Source organism: Nicotiana attenuata, unplaced genomic scaffold, assembly GCF_001879085.1.
Source record: "Nicotiana attenuata strain UT unplaced genomic scaffold, NIATTr2, whole genome shotgun sequence".
In the NCBI taxonomy this organism is placed as follows: domain Eukaryota; kingdom Viridiplantae; phylum Streptophyta; class Magnoliopsida; order Solanales; family Solanaceae; genus Nicotiana; species Nicotiana attenuata.
Window position 1 is genome coordinate 23,594 of NW_017673247.1, and position 21,321 is coordinate 44,914.

The 21,321-nt window shown below is 39.4% G+C and overlaps 1 protein-coding gene across 1 annotated transcript; it reads right to left on the bottom strand.

Annotated features, from left to right (window-relative positions):
- Window positions 1-17,060: 17,060 nt before the first annotated feature.
- On the bottom strand, window positions 17,061-20,475 carry LOC109215827 (ADP-ribosylation factor). The gene is made up of 7 exons (XM_019379942.1): window positions 20,297-20,475; window positions 19,318-19,477; window positions 18,726-18,796; window positions 17,949-18,068; window positions 17,606-17,724; window positions 17,403-17,484; window positions 17,061-17,324 (listed from the first exon to the last, which is right to left on the bottom strand). The coding sequence occupies exons 2-7, from the start codon at window positions 19,463-19,465 to the stop codon at window positions 17,319-17,321; spliced, it is 546 nt and encodes a 181-aa protein (XP_019235487.1). The 5' UTR covers window positions 19,466-19,477; window positions 20,297-20,475; the 3' UTR covers window positions 17,061-17,318.
- Between the last annotated feature and the right edge of the window lie 846 nt (window positions 20,476-21,321).

Genomic DNA, 21,321 nt, shown 5'->3' on the forward strand with positions numbered 1-21,321 from the left:
ACTGACCACTGGAAGTACCCTATGCAGGAGGCGCACTAGAGACTTGAGGTGCATAATAAGGCTCCTGAGGCCTAGGTGGAGCTGGAATATCACTAGCTGCTGGAAGAGCTGAATGAACAGGGCGACCCATATGACCTCTACCATGACGACCTGCGACTGGGGCACGGGCACCAGAAAAATGGCCCGACTCTCGAGACCTCTTGGCCTCCCTCTCCCCTCTGTCCCTAGCCTGCATACCCTCAATCCTCCTAGCAATGCTCACCGCCTGCTGATAAGACACATCTGTCTCTAACTCACGAGCCATGCTAGACCTGATGCTGGGAATAAGCCCCTCAATGAACCGGCGAACCTTCTCGCGGACCGTGGAAACCAAAGCTGGGGCATGTCTAGCCAAGTCAATGTAGCGGACAGCATACTCTGAGACAGTCATAGTACCCTAGCGCAAACGCTCAAACTCCGCGCCAAGCATCCCTAAGACTCTGGGGAATATACTCCCTCGTGAACATATCTGAAAACTGAGCCCAAGTCAGGGAAGCGGCCTCATCCGGACTGTCTAACTCATAAGCACGCCACCACTAATAGGTGGCTCCTCGAAGCTGAAAAGTAGTGAAGGAAACCCCGCTGGATCCTGATATGCCCATAGTGCGTAGAATACGGTAGCACTCCTCTAGAAATCCCAAGGCATCCTATGATGCTAACCCACTGAATACCGGAGGATCATATTTCTTGAAGCTCTCAAGTCTCCGCTGCTCATCCTCTGAAGCCGCTGCCCTATCCTCGGGCTGAACTGGTACTGCAGGCGGTGCAGGTATAACCTCTGGGGCCTGCTCCACATGCACTCACTGCTCAGGAGTGCAGGCGGCGGGAGTTTGTACTCCTCCCCCTGCCTGGGATGTGGCTACAGCAAGGGGAAGAAACCCTGCCTGAGCCAAAGTGGTGTACATTTTCATGAACTGTGCCAAAGTCTCCTGGAGTGCCGGAGTAGTAGTAGCAGACGTATTGGGTGTCTGCACTCCGGCTGGTACTGCTGGTGGTACCTCAGCGGCAGCTCTGCGGGTGCTCTGGCTGCACCACAAGTGCGGCCTCGGCCACTACCCCGGCCCCGGCCTCTGACGGCTGCAGTAGGGGGCGCGGGTGCCTGATCCTATTGGGTAGCGCGTGTCCTCACCATCTGTGAGAGAATAGAAAGACAGAAGTTTAGTTGTGGCGTCAAAATCACGCACGACAAGGAAATCAAGTGAAGTGGAATTTTCCTAACAGTTACATAGCCTCCCGTAGATAAGTACAGACGTCTCCGTACCGATCAGCGAGACTCTAATAAACTGACATGTGTGTCGTGACCCCTATGAACCTAGAGCTCTGATACCAACTTGTCACGACCCCAGTTCGCCCTCCGTGAACATGTCGTGATGGCACCTAGTTCCTATAACTAGGTAAGCCTAACAATGTGGAAAAACAACATAACTTGCGGAATAATTAATTAAAACTGAACAACTAAAAGAAAATTGTATATATAACCGCCGCTTGGCATATACAACTCAAAATAAATGCGGAAGACTGCTATAACACCCCAAAACCCGAAAACTCACGGGAACACAAGCTAATGAAAAGTAATATACGGCTCTAATCTCCAGGATTTGTGTAACAAAAGTACGAAAGAAGGCTAAATACTACAGATAGAGTAAAGAGGGAGACTCCTTGGTCTGCAGATGCTGCAGAAGTACCCAAACTCTCCGTAGCTCTCCCGGCCTCAAGGATAGTGCGCCTGAGATGAAGTACCTGGGTCTGCACATGAAAAACATGCGCAGAAGAGGCATGAGTACACCACAGCGGTACTGAGTAAGTGCCAAGCCTAACCTCGGTTGGGTAGTGACGAGGAAAAGTCAGGGCCCTACTGAGATAAAACACAAAATATAATAGGTTAAGGGAAACAGTATAGATAAAGTGTACAGCGAGAACTAAAGAGGATAAATAAGGGAAACAGTAATAGGAAGCAGAAAGAAAACAATATAAGGAATACTGCTCACAACAGGAAGTAATAGCCGGGGGTCTCTTGATATCCCGAGGATCTCTTGGTATCCTCATCATATACACTAGGGATCTCTTGGTATCCCGAGGATCTCTTGGTATCCTCATCATATACACGAGGGATCTCTTGGTATCCTAATATCTTACATTTACATGTGCCAGGGATCTCTTGGTATCCCGCACCTCACTCCAGAACATAACAAGTACAGGGGGATCTCCCGGGATGCCGTCCCGTAGTCCCAAATTTAAAGCACACAACAACAGCCCAAAACATTAGGATAAATGCTAAACTCAGAACAAGTAATAGAAATCCTAGCCTAACATGCTTCACGTAGTATAAACAAGACAGTTTAAGCACTTAAGCAAGTAAGTTAAATAAACATGATTCTCTAAACTAGCATATGATAAACTTGCAATTCAAAATATTAGGTAAGCAAGAAAATTTCAATTTAAATACTTCAAGTAAAATGGATTTCCAACAATTAGCTCAGGTACACGCTCGTCACCTCACGTACGAGGCCTTCAAATAGCAAATATCATGTCCTAAGGGGAAGAGATCCCCCACACAAGGTTAGACAAGCCACTTACCTCAAACCGGCTCCAAAATCAACTCGAAACCACACTTTTGCCACGAGTATCCGACTCCAAATGGCCCAAATCTGTTCAATTCAATTACATATCGTAAATAACATCTCAAGCAACTAATTCTACTATTTAATTTAAAGCTAAGACGCGAATTTAGGTAAAATGACCAAAACGCCCTTCAGGACAACGTCTCGGAACCGGATAATTTTCACATTTTCAGAACCCTCGTACTCGCACAGGTCTAAGCATATAAAAATCTCCCAAATCGGAGGTCAAACACCCACTCAAAATTCAATAGTTTGGTCTATGAAGTTTTTCCCATTTTCATTCAAAAATCCGAAATTAAGGATGAATTCGTGATTAGATTAGTGGGTTTTAAGCATAAGAGAGTAGAGAATCGTTATCCAATCGTTGCCCTCGAAAACCCCTCGAAATTGCTCCCAAATCCGAGCTCCCAAGCTTGAGTTTTGGTAAAAATGGCTAAACCCTCGTTTTGAAGTGTTTATATCTACCCAGTGATTTAATGAATCGCGAACGCGGAAGAAGTCACGCGTTCGCGAAGAAGGAATTTGAAGGCTGCAAATTTTGTGCTTCGCGAATGCAGAAGCAGGCTCGCAAACGCGAAGGAGTGAAGTATGGTGGCCCAGGACTTACTCTTCGCGAACGCGATGGGTTGTACGCGAACGCGAAGGAGGAAATAACAAGGCTTTGCGAACGCGGGTCGCTGAACGCGAACGCGATGAAGGAATTTGTCCTCCTCCCAGATTACTCTACGCGAACGCGTGGAGGAGGACGCGAACGCGAAGAGGAAAAGGTCTGCAACTGTTGGGATCAGTTTTTCTGCAATTTTAACAACACAAAAATGCCCCATTGAGCATCCGAAACACACCCGAGGCCCCCGGGACCTCAACCAAACCTACGGACACATCCCATAACATCATTCAAACTTGTACCAATCCTTAAACCACCTAAAACAACGTCGGAAACTCGAATTAATCAATGATTTAAGCCAAAGAACTTCAAATTCTATCAAAACACGCTTTCGATCAAAAACCTAACCAAACCTCGTCCGAATGACCTGAAATTTTACACACACATCCCAAATGACATGACAGAGCTACTGCAACTTTCGGAATTCCACTCCGACCCTCTGATCAAAATCTCACTATCGGACCGGAAACTTCAAAAATTCAAACTTCGGCATTTCAAGCCTAAATTAGCTACAGACCTCCAAAACACATTTCGAACACGCTCCTAACCCCGAAATCGCCTAACAGAGCTAACAGAACAATCGGATTTCCATTCCGAGGCCGTCTTCACACTGTTCTGACTACGGGAAACTTTCCAACACTTAAGCTCTCATTCAGGGACTAAGTGTCCCAAAGCTTTCCGAAAACCCAACACCGAACGTCCCGGCAAACCAAAGTAGCAGAAATGAACTTAGGGGAAGCAGTTAATAGAGGATCGGGGCGTAAATTTCAAAAATGACCGGCGGGGTCGTTACAAATTCATAGTAATATCGACCGCTTGTATAATAGCCGGTTATATTAATTTCATTCATTAAGATCATTCGTATCGGCCTATAGCAACCATATAAGTCCATTGACTAATATGACTGTAGTGATATAACCTATGCTAATTATATCGTTGTGATTCTTAGTAATATTGACCGTTTATATAATAGCCGTTTATATAATTTAATTTATTATGGTCATACGTATCGGCCTATAGCAACCATATAAGTCCATTGACTAATATGGTTGAAGTCATATAACCTATGGTAATTATATCGTTGTGATTCTTAGTAATATCGACTGTTTATATAATAGCCGTTTATATTAATTTCATATATATCGGCCTATATTAACCATATAAGTCCATTCACTAATATGGTTGTAGTCATATAACCTATGATAATTATATCGTTGTGATTCTTAGTAATATCGATCGTTTATATAATAGCTATTTATATTAATATCATACATATCGGTCTATAGAAACCATATAAGTCCATCGACTAATATGGTTGTAGTCATATAACCTATGCTAATTATATCGTTGTGATTCTTAGTAATATTGACCGTTTATATAATAGCCGTTTATATAATTTAATTCATTATGATCATATGCATCGGGCCTACAGCAACCATATAAGTCCACTGACTAATATGGTTGAAGTCATATAACCTATGGTAATTATATCATTGTGATTATTAGAAATATCGACCATCTATATAATAGCCGTTTATATTAATTTTATACATATCAGCCTATAGCAACCATATAAGTCCATTCACTAATATGGCTGTAGTCATATAACCTATGCTAATTGTATGGTTGTGATTCTTAGTAATATCGACCGTTTATATAATAGCCGTTTATATTAATTTCATATATATCAGCCTATAGCAACCATGTAAGTCCATTCATTAATATGGTTGTAGTCATATAACCTATGCTAATTATATCATTGCGATTCTTAGTAATATCGACCGTTTATATATTAGTCGTTTATATTAATTTTATACATATCGGCCTATAACAACCATATAAGTCCATTCACTAATATGGGTTTAGTCAATATAACCTATGATAATTATATTGTTGTGATTCTTAGTAATATCGATCGTTTATATAATAGCCGTTTATATTAATTTCATACATATCGGCGTATAGCAACCATATAAGTCCATTCACCAATATGGTTGTAGTCATATAACCTATGCTAATTATATCGTTGTGATTCTTAGTAATATCGACCGTTTATATAATAGTCGTTTGTATTAATTTCATACATATCGGCCTATAGCAACCATATAAGTTCATTGACTAATATGGTTGTAGTCATATAACCTATGCTAATTATATCGTTGTGATTCTTAGTAATATCGATCGTTTAAATAATAGCCGTTTATATAATTTAATTCATTATGGTCATACGTATCGGCCTATAGCAACCATATAAGTCCATTTTTTCACGACCCAAAATCTACTAAGGGTCGCGGTGGCGCCGGACACCTCTGTCAGGCCAGCCTAACTAAATTATCAATTAAATCCTCTTTTAATACTTTTGAAAATCTCAGGTTTTTCCTCCCATTTTTCATAAATAAAAGATCAATACTTGAATTCAAATTTAAATAATAACAATTAGTACACATCTTTCGAAAACCATCCCCAGAACCCGGTGTCACAAGTGCATGAGCATCTACTGATAAGGATATAAAATACAATACAACATCCGTCCGGAATACAATGGACAGAAAGGAAACACAATTTACTAGAAAGGGACTTTAAAAGCTGCAGGCTGCCTTGCATACTGCAACTCACCTAGTCCCCGAATCGTCCGTGCTGCTATGCTCAGTAGGCCGCTAAAGTAACATATACCTGTGCAACAAAAATGCACAGAAGTGTAGTATGAGTACGTAATCAACGTGTACTCAGTGAGTATCCCGCCTAATCCCGAAGGAGTAGAGACGAGATGGACAACTTCGACACTCACTAGAGGTCAATTAACAATATTCTAGAAATGCGAGGAAAATCATGGATTTATATAGTAGTTCAAATTCGCGAAGCCAGAAAACAGGTAAAACACCTTCAACAATTAATCAAGGCTTCCAAGGTTTATTCTTTATTATCTTATCAATTTCTATCAAGCCACGAAGGGCCAATTCCACACTTAAAATTCTCAAGCGACAAATAACATGCGCAAATCACACCGAGGCGACGGCCCGATCCAACAAGAATGTAAATTGTGCACTGCCGAGGGTCGAGCGGCCCGAACCAATAGATGCATCCATCTAATCTGCCGAGGCGTTCGGCCCGTTCCATAAATGAACACATACCCTGCTCGCGAATCACGCATGCGACGCAGGTACACATAAAATACAAGCTCAAGTAGCCAATTAAGAATCTATCGGGGCTATTCATCCAAATAAGACAATTTCTCTTTTTAACAATTTAGGAAAAATGATGTTTAATCTCTTTTTTATATTCACTTTCTAACCCAAGATGATGTAATCAATTCAAGCCACAAAGGGTTCACAATTAATCCAAATATAGCATGCTTTTGGGTCCTAGACTACCCGGACAATAGCATAATAGTAGCTACGCACGGACTCTCGTCACCTCGTGCGTAAGTAGCCCCCACAAATAGGAGCACATAACCAATTTAACTCACCTATGGGGTAAATTCTCCCTCACAAGATTAGAAAGGAGACTCACCTCGCTCCGAAGACTCATAACCAGCATTCTACATTCTTCCAAAGGCTTGAACCGACGCACAATGCACCAAAATTAGCCAATTAACGACAAACTAATGAGAACATGCTCAAATACTTGTTAAAAATTCAAGTTATACAAATTCCCAACCCCGCTTAGTGAAATGACCAAAATACCCTCGGGCCCACATGCCCGGATTCCGAAATTTTTCGAAGATAAAGGTTACCCATGACCTTAGGAACTCAAATATATGATTTTCTCTTAATTCCATACTCAAAATCGTGATCAAAATCCAAAATTTCTAATTTCCTAGGTTTTCAATCAAAACCTCAAATTTACACTAATTTCCATGCTTAAATCTATACATAATTGATATATTCAACTCAAAAGTGATGGGGATAACTTACCTTAACATTGACGACAAAAATCCTGTCCTGAAGCTCCCCAAAAATCGCCAAAGCCATGAAGAAATGGGAGAAATGAACTCAAACCACGATTTAAATCAACCTTTCTGCCTCCAGGTGTTCCGCTTCTGCAGAAATATTCCGCTTCCGCGGTCCCGCTTTTGCGGAAAAGATTCCGCTTCTGCGGTCCCTGGGCTCCAGCCCATTTTCGCTTCTGCGATTAGCCACCGCTTTTGCGGATTCGCTTCTACGGATCCCTGACCGCATAAGCGGTTCCTGCTGCCTTCACTCCCAACTGCTTCTGCGGTTCCTTCCTCGCTTCTGCGGGGCCGCTTCTGCGGTCCCTTTTCCGTAGAAGCGGAAATACCAGCAACCAGCAACCACCAGCCTTCCCAAAAACTCCATTTTTGATCCGTTAACCACCCGGAATCCACCCAAGGCCCCCGGGACCCCAACCAATCATACCAACCGGTCCCAAAACACATTACGGACTTGCTCGAGGCCTCAAATCACATCAAACAACACGAAAATCACGAATTACACCCCAATTCAATCTTTATGAACTTTAGAATTCCAAACTTCTACTTCCGATGTTTAAACCTATCAAATCATGTCCGATTGACCTCAAATTTTGCACACAAGTCATATTTGACATTACGGACCTACTCCAACTTCCGGAATCGGATTCCGACCCCGATATCAAAAAGTCAACCTCCGGTCAAACTTCTCAAAAACCTTCAAATTCTATCTTTAGCCAAATTGCTCCAAAATGACCTATGGACCTCCGATTTCACTTCCGATCGCGCTCCCAACTCCAGAATCACCATACGGAGCTACTCCCAGTCTCGGAATTCCAAACGGACATTGATACCACTGAAATGCACTTCAAACCAAACTTATGAAATTTCTTCCAAAATGCTAACTTCCACAATAGGCGCCAAAACGCTCCCGGGTTATCCAAAACCCGACCGGGCATACGCCCAAGTCCGAAATCATCATACGGACCTGCTGGAACCTTCAGATCCTGATTCTGTGGTCGTTTACTCAAAATTCAAATCCTAGTTCATTCTTTCAACTTTAAGCTTCCAAAATAAGAATTCTCCTTCTAAATTAACTCTGGACTTCCCGAAAGTCGATTCCGACCCCACGTATGAGTCATAATACCTGAAATGAAGCTGTTTACGGCCTCCGACTGCTGAACGAAGTGCTGGGAATCAAAATGACCGGTCGGGTCGTTACACATTTACTAATATGGTTGAAGTCATATAACCTATGATAATTATATCGTTGTGCTTCTTTGTAATATCGACCATTTATATAATAGCCGTGTATATTAATTACATACATATCGGCGTATGTCAACCATATAAGTCCATTCACTAATATGGTTGTAGTCATATAACCTATGCTAATTATATCATTGTGATTCTTAGTAATATCGACAGTTTATATAATAGTCTTTTATATTAATTTCATACATATCGGCCTATAGCAACCATATAAGTCCATTCACTAATATGATTGTAGTCATATAACCTATGCTAATTATACCGTTGTGATTCTTAGTAATGTCGACCGTTTATATTATAGCCGTTTATATTAATTTCATACATATCGTCCTATAGCAACCATATAAGTCCATTGACTTGTTACGACCCAAAGGGTCATCACCTGTTTTCTTACCCATTCTGTACTTCTGAGGCCTTGAAAACCTCATTAAGGGTTGCCTCAATTTGCGTGCGCAGTCCGGCGGGTAGCCGGAAAGCTTAAATATGAATTCTGCGAGAAAAATGCTAAATTTTGATATTAAATTGAATAGATTTGACTTTGTTCAACATTTTGGGTAAACGGACCCGGACGCGTGATTTGACGGTCCCGAAGGGTCCGTAGGAAAATATGGGACTTGGGTGTATACGCGGAATTGAATTCCGAGGTCCCAAGCCCGAGAAATAAATTTTTGTGTGAAATTGTTTTCTGGAAATGATTAAGGAAAATGAAAATTAAATTTGATTAAAAGACTATGGTATCGGGATCGTATTTTTGTTCCGGCGCTCGGTACAAGTCTTATATATGGTTTAAGCGCTTTCACTAAAGTTTGGTTGAAAACGGACGTCGTTTGACGTGTTTCAGACTTAAAATGAAAAATTGATGTTTTATGAAAAATTTCGAAGAAATCATGAGTTTTGAGGCTTGATTCGATGTATATGATGTTATTTTGGCGATTTTATCGCACGGATAAGTCCGTAGGATGTTTTTGAGGTCGTGTGCATATTTGGTTTAGAGCCCCGAGGGCTCAGGTGAGTTTTGGATAGGCCACGGATTGCATTTTTGAACTTTGGAAAAATCTGGTATGCTCAGCTCTATGATCTTCGCATTTGCGACGGATCTCTCGCAATTGCGAGCTCGCAAATGCGAGCTTTTCATCGCAATTGCGAAAAATGAGATTTTGACCTGCTGATCGCAAATGTGATCTAACTTTTCGCAATTCCCAAACTGGACAGTCGCAAATGCGACTTATTTTGTCGCCAATGCGAACCTGGGATATTTGGAAGGAGTTCGCAAATGCGAACTATTGTTTGCAATTCCCAAAGTAGCAGGTCAGGGTTCGCAATTGCAAACCCCAGTTCGCAATTCCCACATCGGAGGCCTGCATATTATACACTTAGCCGAATTTTTGAGTCATTTTAACATTCTTTCAAAACACAAACCTCTTTGGGCGATTTTCCAAGAACAAGACTTCTTCCAAATCATTTGTAAGTTGGTTTTGACTCATTTATTTCAATCTTTAACATCATTTAACATGTTTTCAACTTAAAATCAAAGATTTCCATGGGTGAAATTGGGGTTTTGGGTAGAACCTAGGTTTTTCAAAAATTGGTGATTTGGACCTCAATTTGAGGTCCGATTTCAAAAAAAATTACATATTTGAGTTTGTGGGGGAATTGGTAACCGGGTTTTGGTTCGAACCTCAGGTTTTGACCACATGGGCCCGGGGGCGATTTTGGAATTTTTGGGAAAAACTTTGGAAAATTCATTATTATGCATTCAAATTGATTCATTTAGTGTTCATTAAAGTAATTAAGTGACTTGTGACTAGATTCGAGCGCATTGGAGGTGGAATCACGGGGTAAAGCTATAGTTAAGGCTTGAGTTGAGTTCAAAGCATCGAGGTAAGTGTTTGGTCTAACCCTAGCTTGAGGGAATAGGAGTTGAGTCTTATTTGCTACTTGCTAATTGTCGGGTACGATGTATAGGCATGGTGACGAGTATCTATACATTGGTGTCTAGCATGACCGCGAGTCATTATTTTGCGAATAGTTGGGATTTTGTTATATCTTCCATGTTTAATTGATGACTTCTATATATTGTAAAGATCTTGTGAAAGAAATTGTGATCTTTGAACTTCATGGAGCGTTGGTTCGAGCTGAAATACAAATTGTGAAGGTATATGAGATAAGTAAATCTTTGGAGCATTGGCTCGAGTGGTAATGTGAACTATCAGATGAAAGTGCAAGAAAGAGAAAGAGATATTGATATTTTCCCTTGCCAGGACGTTGAGATTATTGATGTTGTTGCCAGGACGTTGAGATTATTGATGTTGTACCCTTGCCGGGTTTTAATTGTTTGTTTGTGTTCCCTTGCCAGGATTTTCATTATTGTTTATTTATCCCCTTGCCCTTGTTTGTGATTGTTGATTGGGTGAGGAAGAGTGTTAAAGCATGAAGGGTGATGCCGTGCATTGTTTGTTTTCTTGTGAGGAAAGAGTGTAAAGCACGAAGGGTGATGCCGTGCACTATTTGCTTATTGTGAGGAAAAGAGAGTAAAGCATGAAGGGTGATGCCGTGCCGCACGATGTACCATTCAGTGCCAATTCTATTGATTATATGTGAGGAAAGAGAGTAAAAGCACGAAGGGTAATGCCTTGCACATTTCATGATATCATTGCTTGGTGAGGATGAGAGTAAAAGCACGAAGGGTGATGCCGTGCTTTTACTCTTGTTTCTTGTTATGATTTCTGTGATTGCTATGATTTCTTGTTTTTATCAGTTCAAGTGCATTACTTGTCTTATTCCATTATTTCGGTGATTCTTTACGTTGACATTTTCCTTTATCGTGTTACTTGTTATTATTGAACCAAGGTGTCCTTGCGCAATGTTATGTCTTGAATTTATGCCTTAATTGCTACATGATTATGAGACCTAATTGCTACGTGACATTCAACATATTAATTACTAAATTACCTAATTGCCCCCTTGTAATCCATAATTAATTGCTATATGTCATTATTTGTTTTCCTTAGTAAATCATAAATTTTGTGTACTTGTTGTCTTATGAACTCGTATTAATTGTTGCGTTTGATAGAGTAAATTTTCTTTTAGAGGAACTTTTGATTTATTGAAATGGGAGCGGGTGGTATGCCTACCACAAGTGATATTGATACGCCTACCACGAGATATTGAGAAATGGGATCGGGTTGCATGCCTCCAACAAGATGAGTTGAATATGAAAGTTACCGTATCTCTTCATTTACTGCTAGAAGTTAAATTGTAGATGTAGGCTTTATTATTCCTGAAATTCTATTTCTAACTGTTGCCCCTGAAGCATGCTCCCTTCCCCAGCTTAAATTGTTATTTTCTTGCTACTTTTCCGTTGTACTTGTATATATATCTGCACAGGTTTATTTGGTGGTCAGGTCCTAGCCTCGTCACTACTTCGCCGGGGTTAGGCTAGGCACTTACCAGCACATGGGGTTGGTTGTGCTGATACTACACTCTGTGCTATTTTGCATAGATCCCAGGCTTCAGACAGCAGCAGCAATAGAGTGGGAGCAGGCTTCCATTCCAGTGAGACCCGAGGTAGCCTTGCAGGCGTTCGCAGGCCCTGGCGTCTCCCTTCATCTATATTTCTGTTTCTTTCATGTAATTCTGGAGACAGTGCCGAGTTTATTTCTTTCAGACCTTTATGTGTAGTATTCTTAGACCGTCTGTGAAACTGTGATACCAGTCTTGGGTAGAGGCCTTGGTTGAAATTTTCCGCATTTCTATTCAGTTTTTTATAATATTGAGACTTCCGCTTATTATTTAATTTCGTTGCTTTTGTATTATTGCCGATAATTGTTAAAAGGAATTATGTTATTAATGAAAAAGTAATTAAATTTGGCTTGCCTAGCTCCCATTAGTAGGCGCCATCACGACTCCCGAGGGTGGAAAATCTGGGTCGTGACAAGTTGGTATCAGAGCTCTAGGTTACATGGGTCTCAGAGTTCACAGACAAGCTTAGTAGAGTCTGAGGGGTCGGTACGGAGACGTCTGTATTTATCCCTCAGAGGCTACAGAGTTAGGAAAAAGTTTCACTTCTATTCTTTCCTGTCGTGCGATTTTGTTCTCTCAGTGCTAAATTGAAACCTCTACTCTTGTCCTTTCTTGAATGGAGAGGTCATGTACCGCTTCTTCAGCCGAGCAGCAGCGGACTGGTGATAGATCTGGTACGTCTTCGGAGGCTTTGTGGAGGTAAAGGTATTAGAGGTTGAGGTGCAGGTATTGTTCCGGTTTGTGGTAGAGAAGCTTCGATTTTATTTTGCGCCGTGTCTGGTCATGCCTAGTGATTCATTGAGTGTTCCTGTTTATGTGTCTGCACCGGTGGGTGATTCTATTGTGGTCGATCGAGCCCATTGTTCTTGTATTGGGGTGATTGGAGGTCTTGAGATTCGTGTAGATCTGTTGCTTTTAGATATGGTCGACTTTGATATTATATTGAGGATGGACTGGTTATCACCTTACCACGCTATCTGGGACTGTCATGACAAGACTGTGACCTTAGCTTTACCGGGTATGCCTCGTTTAGAGTGGAGAGGGACTCCTGGTCATTCTGCCCATAGTGTTATCTCTTATGTGAAGGCTCGACGTATGGTCGAGAAGGAGTGTTTGGCCTATTTGGCATATGTTCGTGATTCTAGTGCTGAGGTCCTTTCTATTGAATTTTGTGCCCATTGTTCGTGAGTTTCCTGATGTGTTCCCTTCAGACCGCCGGTTATGCCACCCGACATGGATATTGATTTCTGCATTGATTTGGCTCCGGGCACTCAGCCCATTTCTATTCCGCTGTATCGTATGGCCCCGCCTGAGTTGAAAGAGTTAAAGGAACAGTTGCAAGATTTATTTGAGAAGGGCTTCATTAGGCCTAGTGTTTCGCCTTGGGGTGCACCGGTGTTGTTTGTTAAAAAGGAGAATGGGTCAATGAGAATGTGTATTGATTATCGTGTTGGCCCAAGTTCAGATAAAGTTTTGAAGATTGACAAAATGAACTCAGTCATGAACCAACTGAGTTCCACAGAGTCTCTGATCAATAAAAGCACAGAGTTTGTCATCATCAAAAGGGGGAATTTGTTGGCCCAAGTTCAGATGAAGTTTTGAAGATTGACAAAATGAACTCAGTCATGAACCAGGTCCATCATGTGAGACATAGTGTTGATATGCTTACACATGTGACATACGCGTGAAGAAGATAAGTCTCAAAGATCAGCAACAATATCTTTTGAATTGATCGAAAAGATTGCATATAGGATAAAGAGTTGAAGTCTCTTTATGAAAAGAGAATTATATCCGGATCAAGGATATGGATTAGGAGTTAGAGTTGTTCTTGGACTCGAATAGTCAAAGGATCCACAATTCGAGTTCTTATCAAACTCTGATTACTAACTCTATAAATATAACGATTGTTCTCTTTTACATGGGATTGCACATAAGCAGAAGTTAAGCATATTTGAGAGCAAAAAGATCAAGTCTGATTTGCAAGCAACATATGCGAGATACAAGTGTGCACGTCTGAAGCTACATGAACTAAGATAGAAGAACCAGTTTCATCATTGTGTTTATTCTAAGTCTAGTTCAATTGTAGTAGGTTTTCATATTTTCAGCATTTATTATTCCGCAAACTGCTGTAGTTAGAACACTTAGAAGAACCAGGTTCTTCTAACGCGAAAATTAGGTACCACACAAATCACCCCCCCCCCCCCTCTTGTGTGGTATTGACGTTTATAACATCATACGGGCGCCGTGATGCTTGTCTGATGTCCCGTGCCTCTTCCTCTTTCTTTGCTCGTATCTGTTGTAACTCCTGACTCGTGGCTAATTGTGATTCTTTGACCATTTGACTAATCCACGTGTCTTGACACGTCACCTTTAAATATAATTTTCCCCAATACAGTAATAGGAATGTATATAACAACATGCATCTTGGAGACGTTCTTCAACAATGGAATGTTACTGGAAATACTTAACTGCGCCATAATATCATTAATTCCTAAAGGCTTATTTCTTGTTGCAATGTATTGTATAAGTGCATATCTAAGATGCTTTATAGTAGTAGATTGAATAAAGTCATTTATCATATAGTGGATGACAATCAGGGAAGGAAAGCTCTGACGTAACTGGTAAAGTTGCTGCTATGTGACCAGGAGGAAGCCTCTTGCCTGTAGATGATTTGTTGGTGTTCTTTAAAGGGGATATTGGTTCAGTCAATAGAGTGACATAGGCCCTTAATCACTTCTGTAATGCCACAAGATTGATGGCAAATCTGGATAAATCAAATACTATCTTTTTTGTAGGGGTAGACGAGTAGATGGAAAACCTTAATCACTTCAATAATGCCACACGATTGATGGAAAATCTGGATAAATTAAATATTTTTTTGTGTAGGAGTAGTCATAAAATCCGAAATAAAATAGTATCTCGCGCAAAAATGAATCCTACTTCCGCTAGGATTAAGTGTCGGTGCTCTATAAGAATCAACTAGCAGGACCAGGTTATTTAATATATCTCTATGCTGCATGTTTCTTATTCATCAAAATTCCAATTTCCAACAGCTAGTCAAGTTGCATATTCCTATTGCAGATGAAAGATCTTGTGAAGTTAAAGAGAGGATAGATTTCGTGAAAGGCTCAAAGAAAGCTCATAGGTGTAGTTTCTTGATTCAAAAGCTCCGTAATTAGTTGTCTTTGTTGGTGGCCTAGTTGTTCATATTACCCTTCCTGGAAGAAGGATATAGCTCTAGGTGCTTTTTAGGTGTATTATTGTTTTTGGTTTATATTTCACAATATTACCAAAAGTAACATTCAATATAATTCGATTAATTTCTAATAGACTTTTAGGGGCCGTTTGGTATGAGGTATAAGAAGGCATAGGGGTGGTATAATAATTGAATACCACCTTAATACTATGTTTGGTTAGCAAACCAGGTATAAGTTATCCCGGTGTTAATTTTAACACCGGGATAACTTATACCTTATATAGGGTGAGGTAATTAGCACCGATATAACTTATACCTTCTTCTTAGAAATTATGCAATTGTCATTCTTAATACAACATACCAAACAGTGAATAAACAACAATCCCAGCATAACTAATCCCACCATAATTTATCCCAACATAACTTATATCGGCATAATCCATATTCCAACCAAACGACCCCTTAGAGTCATGGTTGCACAAAGACTGGTAAAAGCCGTCATATTGACGAAATATGGTTAAAGCTCAATGATCTTAGCTCCTCATAGGGGTGGCAAACGAGCGGGTCAGGTCGGATATGAGCGGGTCGAAACGGGTACTTCAAAAAGGGCAAATTATCCGCCCCGACCCATATTTAATACAGATAAAAAACGGGTTATCCGGCGGATAATATGGATATCCATATTATCCATGGCTTCTTGAATATGATCCTTTTTGAGAGAATTCATAATTTTCCCAAACTTGAGGAACCTCCAATTTGAGTCTTTCCAAATGTAAAAGTTAACCTATTAGTTATCCATTTTCTAAGTGGATAATATGGTTCTTATCCATATTTGACCCGTTGTTAAAAAATTCATTATTCAACCCATTTTTTAATGAATAATATGGGTGGATAAATTATTTTCTTTTAACCATTTTGCCACCTCTACTGCTCGTGATGTGGTTCAATTGAAACGGCTAGCGACTTATTTGATTTTATGCCTAAGAAGGATGTCGTTCCATGAATTGCTTATTAGAAAAATGGGCATAAGGGGAAGGCTATACCCTGGAGAAAATGAATGACAACTCGCAAGTTATGTGGTTAAGGCATGTGAAATACTTCTCACTTGTCAAAATGGGTTGGCCAGCCAAGCTGTTGGGGTCTACAGAATTCAATTGGATTAGACAAGTTGGCCCTTCATTTGAAAGTGTCTTCAAAATGCCGGTCTAGCCCATTCCAACGTAGATTGGGAGTTAGGACATGCTAGCCCTTCATATTTGCTATAAAGATAAAGGTTCAAATACAGAACAGCTGGTATTTGACAAATTTGGGTGAAGACAGCTGTTTTTTTTAATATTAAGTTTCATGTGCAAGTGTGACATCTCTGTTAGTTTTTAAACATATGTGGGTGTTTTAAGTTCATTAGACTAATTAATTTTCTCAACTTTTGCAAACTTAGAAGACGATTAGTGCTAAGATTTATATTTAGAGGACAAAGTTAAACCTACAGCCAAGAAATAATTTTGAATAAAAACTTGCACAAGCAGACAAAGCGGCCTTCCTAATCACACGTTTATACTTAACTGGAACTAAAAGGTTGAGTTTGACAATAGTTGGGGGGAATTTATAGTTGTCCGACTATATTGTGCCAACTGGTCAATCAAGTCTCAAAAATCATTGAAGATTTCAATTTACATAAAGTCTAGACAAGCTTATAGCATAATAAAGCCTAATTAGACCCGTGAGGCTATGAGTCTCAGGCCAACACAGTTCAACAAAGTTCCGAATTAATTTTTTTTAGGAGACGATGTCAATATAGAAACAGTAACAACACATATATAGCACAGAAGACCACAATACTACCTTTATCTAAACAATGCCAGGGAAGAACCCTACTCATGAATAAAATAATCAGAGTGCAAAATATTAGTACATGAATATTAACCTAAAGCTACTACAAGGTACCATCATGTTTTTTACAAAGAGGGAAAAGAAAACAAAACAATAGTTTTGCAATAAGCCAATTCTCCTTGCAAAAGAAGGATCTCGTAAGGTACATAAAATAAAAACATAACTGCAAAAATTATATCATGCCTTCTAAGCCTGTCATAACAAAGAACGATTGTTAGAAATTACAGCCTTGAAATGATCAATGAATTCCTGTGTGAAAATCTCACGTACCTTGCTCGCAATGTTGTTGGAGAGCCAGTCAAGTCCCTCGTAAAGTCCTTCCCCAGAGGTGGCACATGTACTCTGAATGTACCTGCAAGGCAAAGAGGTAAGAGGTCCAGTAATGATAGAACACAACTCATTTTTATCTGCAACACCATGCATACAACTCAAGGATACTAGCGAAGGGTATCAAACTCAGCCACAATATATACCAGTGACGTTGACGGAGGGAGTGAAGACCAAGTTTATCAGTAATCTCAGCAGCGTTCATAGCATTTGGAAGATCTTGCTTATTGGCAAACACAAGCAGCACCGCATCCCTCAGTTCATCCTATAAGTACATTAGTAAATTTTTTGAGAATACGAGATAGTAAGCAATAAGAAACTAATGCCATATACCTTTATAACCCAAAGAGTTGGTAATATAGGTCGTTTCAAATCTTTAAGCGGCATCATTCTTGAATTATACTCTTTTACCTCCAAACTCCCGCCCAAGGTTTATTATAAGCGCAAGCGCGCACACATACAGAGAAAGAGAGAGATGAATTGCATTACCTCATTCAACATCCTGTGCAGCTCGTCTCTAGCCTCAACAACACGGTCCCGATCATTACTGTCAACAACAAAGATGAGTCCTTGCGTGTTTTGGAAGTAATGTCTCCAGAGTGGTCGAATCTGGAAATATCAATAAATATGACTGAGTATATCAGGTAACACCATTAATAATTTCAGCCAATAAGTCATTTCCTGGTATCAAAAGCTCTAAGTCCAAAAAACCTATAGAAAGACTAGATCTAGATGAACCTTTTTATTTGTCGATAATAAAGACTAGATAGAGCTAGATAGGCATTAGCCACTCGACTAGGCAAAGCCATGGCAGAAATGAATTTGCTAGATAAACCGTGCATATAGATGATGGTTGGAGTAGGAAGAGAAGTTACTGTTCAGTTCTTTCTGTCTTTCTGAAAGTAGGGTGTTCCTGGTGGGTCGATATCTCACAGAAAGAAAAACAATGTGAAAGAAAAATGGACATTATACCAAACCAAAAAGAAACCAATAAAGGAAAGGAACATCAATCTCTGTCTCAAGCCTATTAGACCAGAAACACTAACAGGAAAAAGAAAATAAAATTCCAGAAACCAAAGCATGCTCCATCTTTATCCAGCCACTTGAAGGATGGTCATTTTGATGTTATCCAAATTAATGAGGTATTGAACTTCCTATGTTTGTTGCTTTTTTCCTGATGAGTTAACGAGATTTCCTATGTGATGACATCTTTAGAGAACTAATGTCACAGATCACCAAACTTTTGTATTTTATGGCACCAAATACCTTGTCCTGACCACCAACATCCCAGACAGTGAAGCTAATGTTCTTGTACTCCACAGTCTCCACGTTAAATCCTGATAAGAGAGAGCGTTAGTGCAGATAATACCAAGGACTCGATAGATACAATTAGGGAAGCTATGATTAATATGTTCAATGCAAAGAAGCCATACCATTAACAGAGGACAAAACTGTAACCAATGTAATCTGTTTCCAGCACTAGTTCAGTTTGAAATATAACGTCTCAAATTTAAAATAAAACATGAGATACTTTCTTCTGTTCTAACAATTAAAAATAATTTCTACCATTCGGGTCAACAGTGAATTTATCTCTCTTTTCCCTGGTGTGTGTGCACAAGTGGATTAAAGTACACATCCACCACCACCACCAACCCCTTCCTAAAAGCACCTTAGGAAATACTTTTTCAGAAACCATAGAGCATGAAGAATCCAAGAAAAGGTGAATCACTCGGTCAACTACAGAGTCTAATTAATAGCAGCAGAGTGAAAGTAGCACTATGTTAGGTACCAGCACAAGATCAGTACCACTAGCAATAGACGCTATGTGCAGCATGCACAACATAATAGCAGAACATACCAATGGTAGGAATAGTGGTAACAATCTCTCCCAGTTTGAGCTTGTACAATATGGTTGTCTTACCAGCTGCATCAAGACCTACCATGAGAATTCGCATTTCCTTTTTGGCAAATAGCCGACTGAAAAGCTTAGTGAAAGACAACCCCATCTTTAGAACTGCCTGTTATACCAAAACCAAAAATCAGACAGCTGTAGAGGTTCATTCCTGCAAAGATAGGTTTCACATGTGCAAAGGTTGTATTGCCAGTTGACACTTCACAATGAGAACAAACGCTGAGCAGCCAAGCCAATTATAGCAAGGGACTTCATAATTTTTAAAACCTCTTCCTCCATTACAGTTCGTTTATCCAAAGCAATAATTCGAATTCTTTTTCCAAACTTCATTCAAAATTTCCAGACTCCTACAACTGTTTACAGTTTCTGCATATCTTTTCTCATCTTATATTCCAGTCTATCTCATCAATCTAGAAAATACAATTACGCCTCAGTTACAATTTAATATCCCTTTCGCTTCATTTGGACTCAATAATTTGGACTTTGGCGGTTCTCTAACACTAGAGATACCTACTTTTACCACATTCAACAAAAACTTTCCGAAATCACACAAAATCAAGCGAAAAAGCACAAGAGTCAATGAAATCAAGGTCTGTAGCACGTAAATCGGTGTCTTAGACAATGAAATAAATAACCAAATTCCGATCCACACAATTTAATTCGAAACCCTAAAAGTAAAGGCGGATCAAGTCAACGCAACTGCAAAAACTATATACATGAATACAAACAAGATCAATAATAATTAACTGTACATCCATAGAGAATTATAAATGCACAGATTTAATCATCAATTTAGATCCCCTATTACATAACATCTCAATCAACAATATATAGGTAGAATATTATAACTTATGTAAAATCAATTGTTCTATGTCGAAATTTATTTTGAATAACGAATTCAAAGAATTGGAGAAGGAGTTCTTACGTGGGAAAAAAAGCTAGTAGCTGATTTGGAAGAATGAGAGGGCAGATTTTTTTATTTTTTTTTTGTTGGTGCAGTCCCTACGATTTGTGAAGAGCAGCTTTTTAAGAAGAAGAGAAAAAGAAAGATTTTTTTTAAGCTAGCATTAAATTGGGAATTTATCAAACAATTGGCATAAAACTTTATTTATAGGTTCAAAAATATATCCTTTAATATATATATATATATATATATATATATATATATATATACGTGCGTTGCCGAATCATGTATTTCACAAAACAATATTAATATTATTAAAAAATAGTTGAGTAATATACATTAAAAAATAAAATATAAGTTTCTATTATTGATAAATGTGGATCATCTGACTTGCTTGTTGAGGTAAGGTAATTGGATATCAGTTGAACCTATGAAGATGAGCAATCAAAATTTAATTAGATACATGAATTTTTTATACTTAATTCAATTTTATGAGGTGGAGGGGAGCCTTGGCGTAATTGGTAAAGTTGTTGTCATGTGACCAGGAGGTCAAGAGTTCGAGCCGTGGAAATAGACTCTTGCAGAATGCTGGGTAAGATTGCATACAATAGACCCTTGTGGTCTGGCCCTTCCCCAGACCCCGCGCATAGCGGGAGCTTAGTGCACATGCGTAATCTCACCTAATATTTCTCTATATACGATATTCATGGTGTATATTCATTTCCACCTTTTTAATGTTATTTCCAAATAATTATTATGGTTTATTGTTGTCTTCTTCAACATTTTTAGAATCCAAATATAGTAGCAATGATCATGTCCCAATCCATTCAATTCTTCATGAAAACTCAATCTAGAAAAGGATCCATGCACCCAAAAAATACAAATAATTTGAGCATGGAGTTGAAGATGTGAGAGTTGAACTGAACATATCATAGTAACTCAAAGGATCAGTGTGCAAACCAATATGATATATGCTGGTTCACATGATAGATCTACAAATTTAGATTAGTTAAAATTCAATTTGGAATAAGACTTGTAAGAATAAT

Excerpts from the sequence above, each read along its gene's own strand:
- LOC109215827 (XM_019379942.1), bottom strand. The coding sequence starts at position 19,465 with ATGGGGTTGTCTTTCACTAAGCTTTTCAGTCGGCTATTTGCCAAAAAG. Across the intron at positions 17,725-17,948 it reads TGCACAGGATGTTGAATGAG|GATGAACTGAGGGATGCGGT; the intron begins GTAATGCAATTC and ends ATGTACTTATAG. Across the intron at positions 17,485-17,605 it reads TCCCTCCGTCAACGTCACTG|GTACATTCAGAGTACATGTG; the intron begins GTATATATTGTG and ends TTTGCCTTGCAG.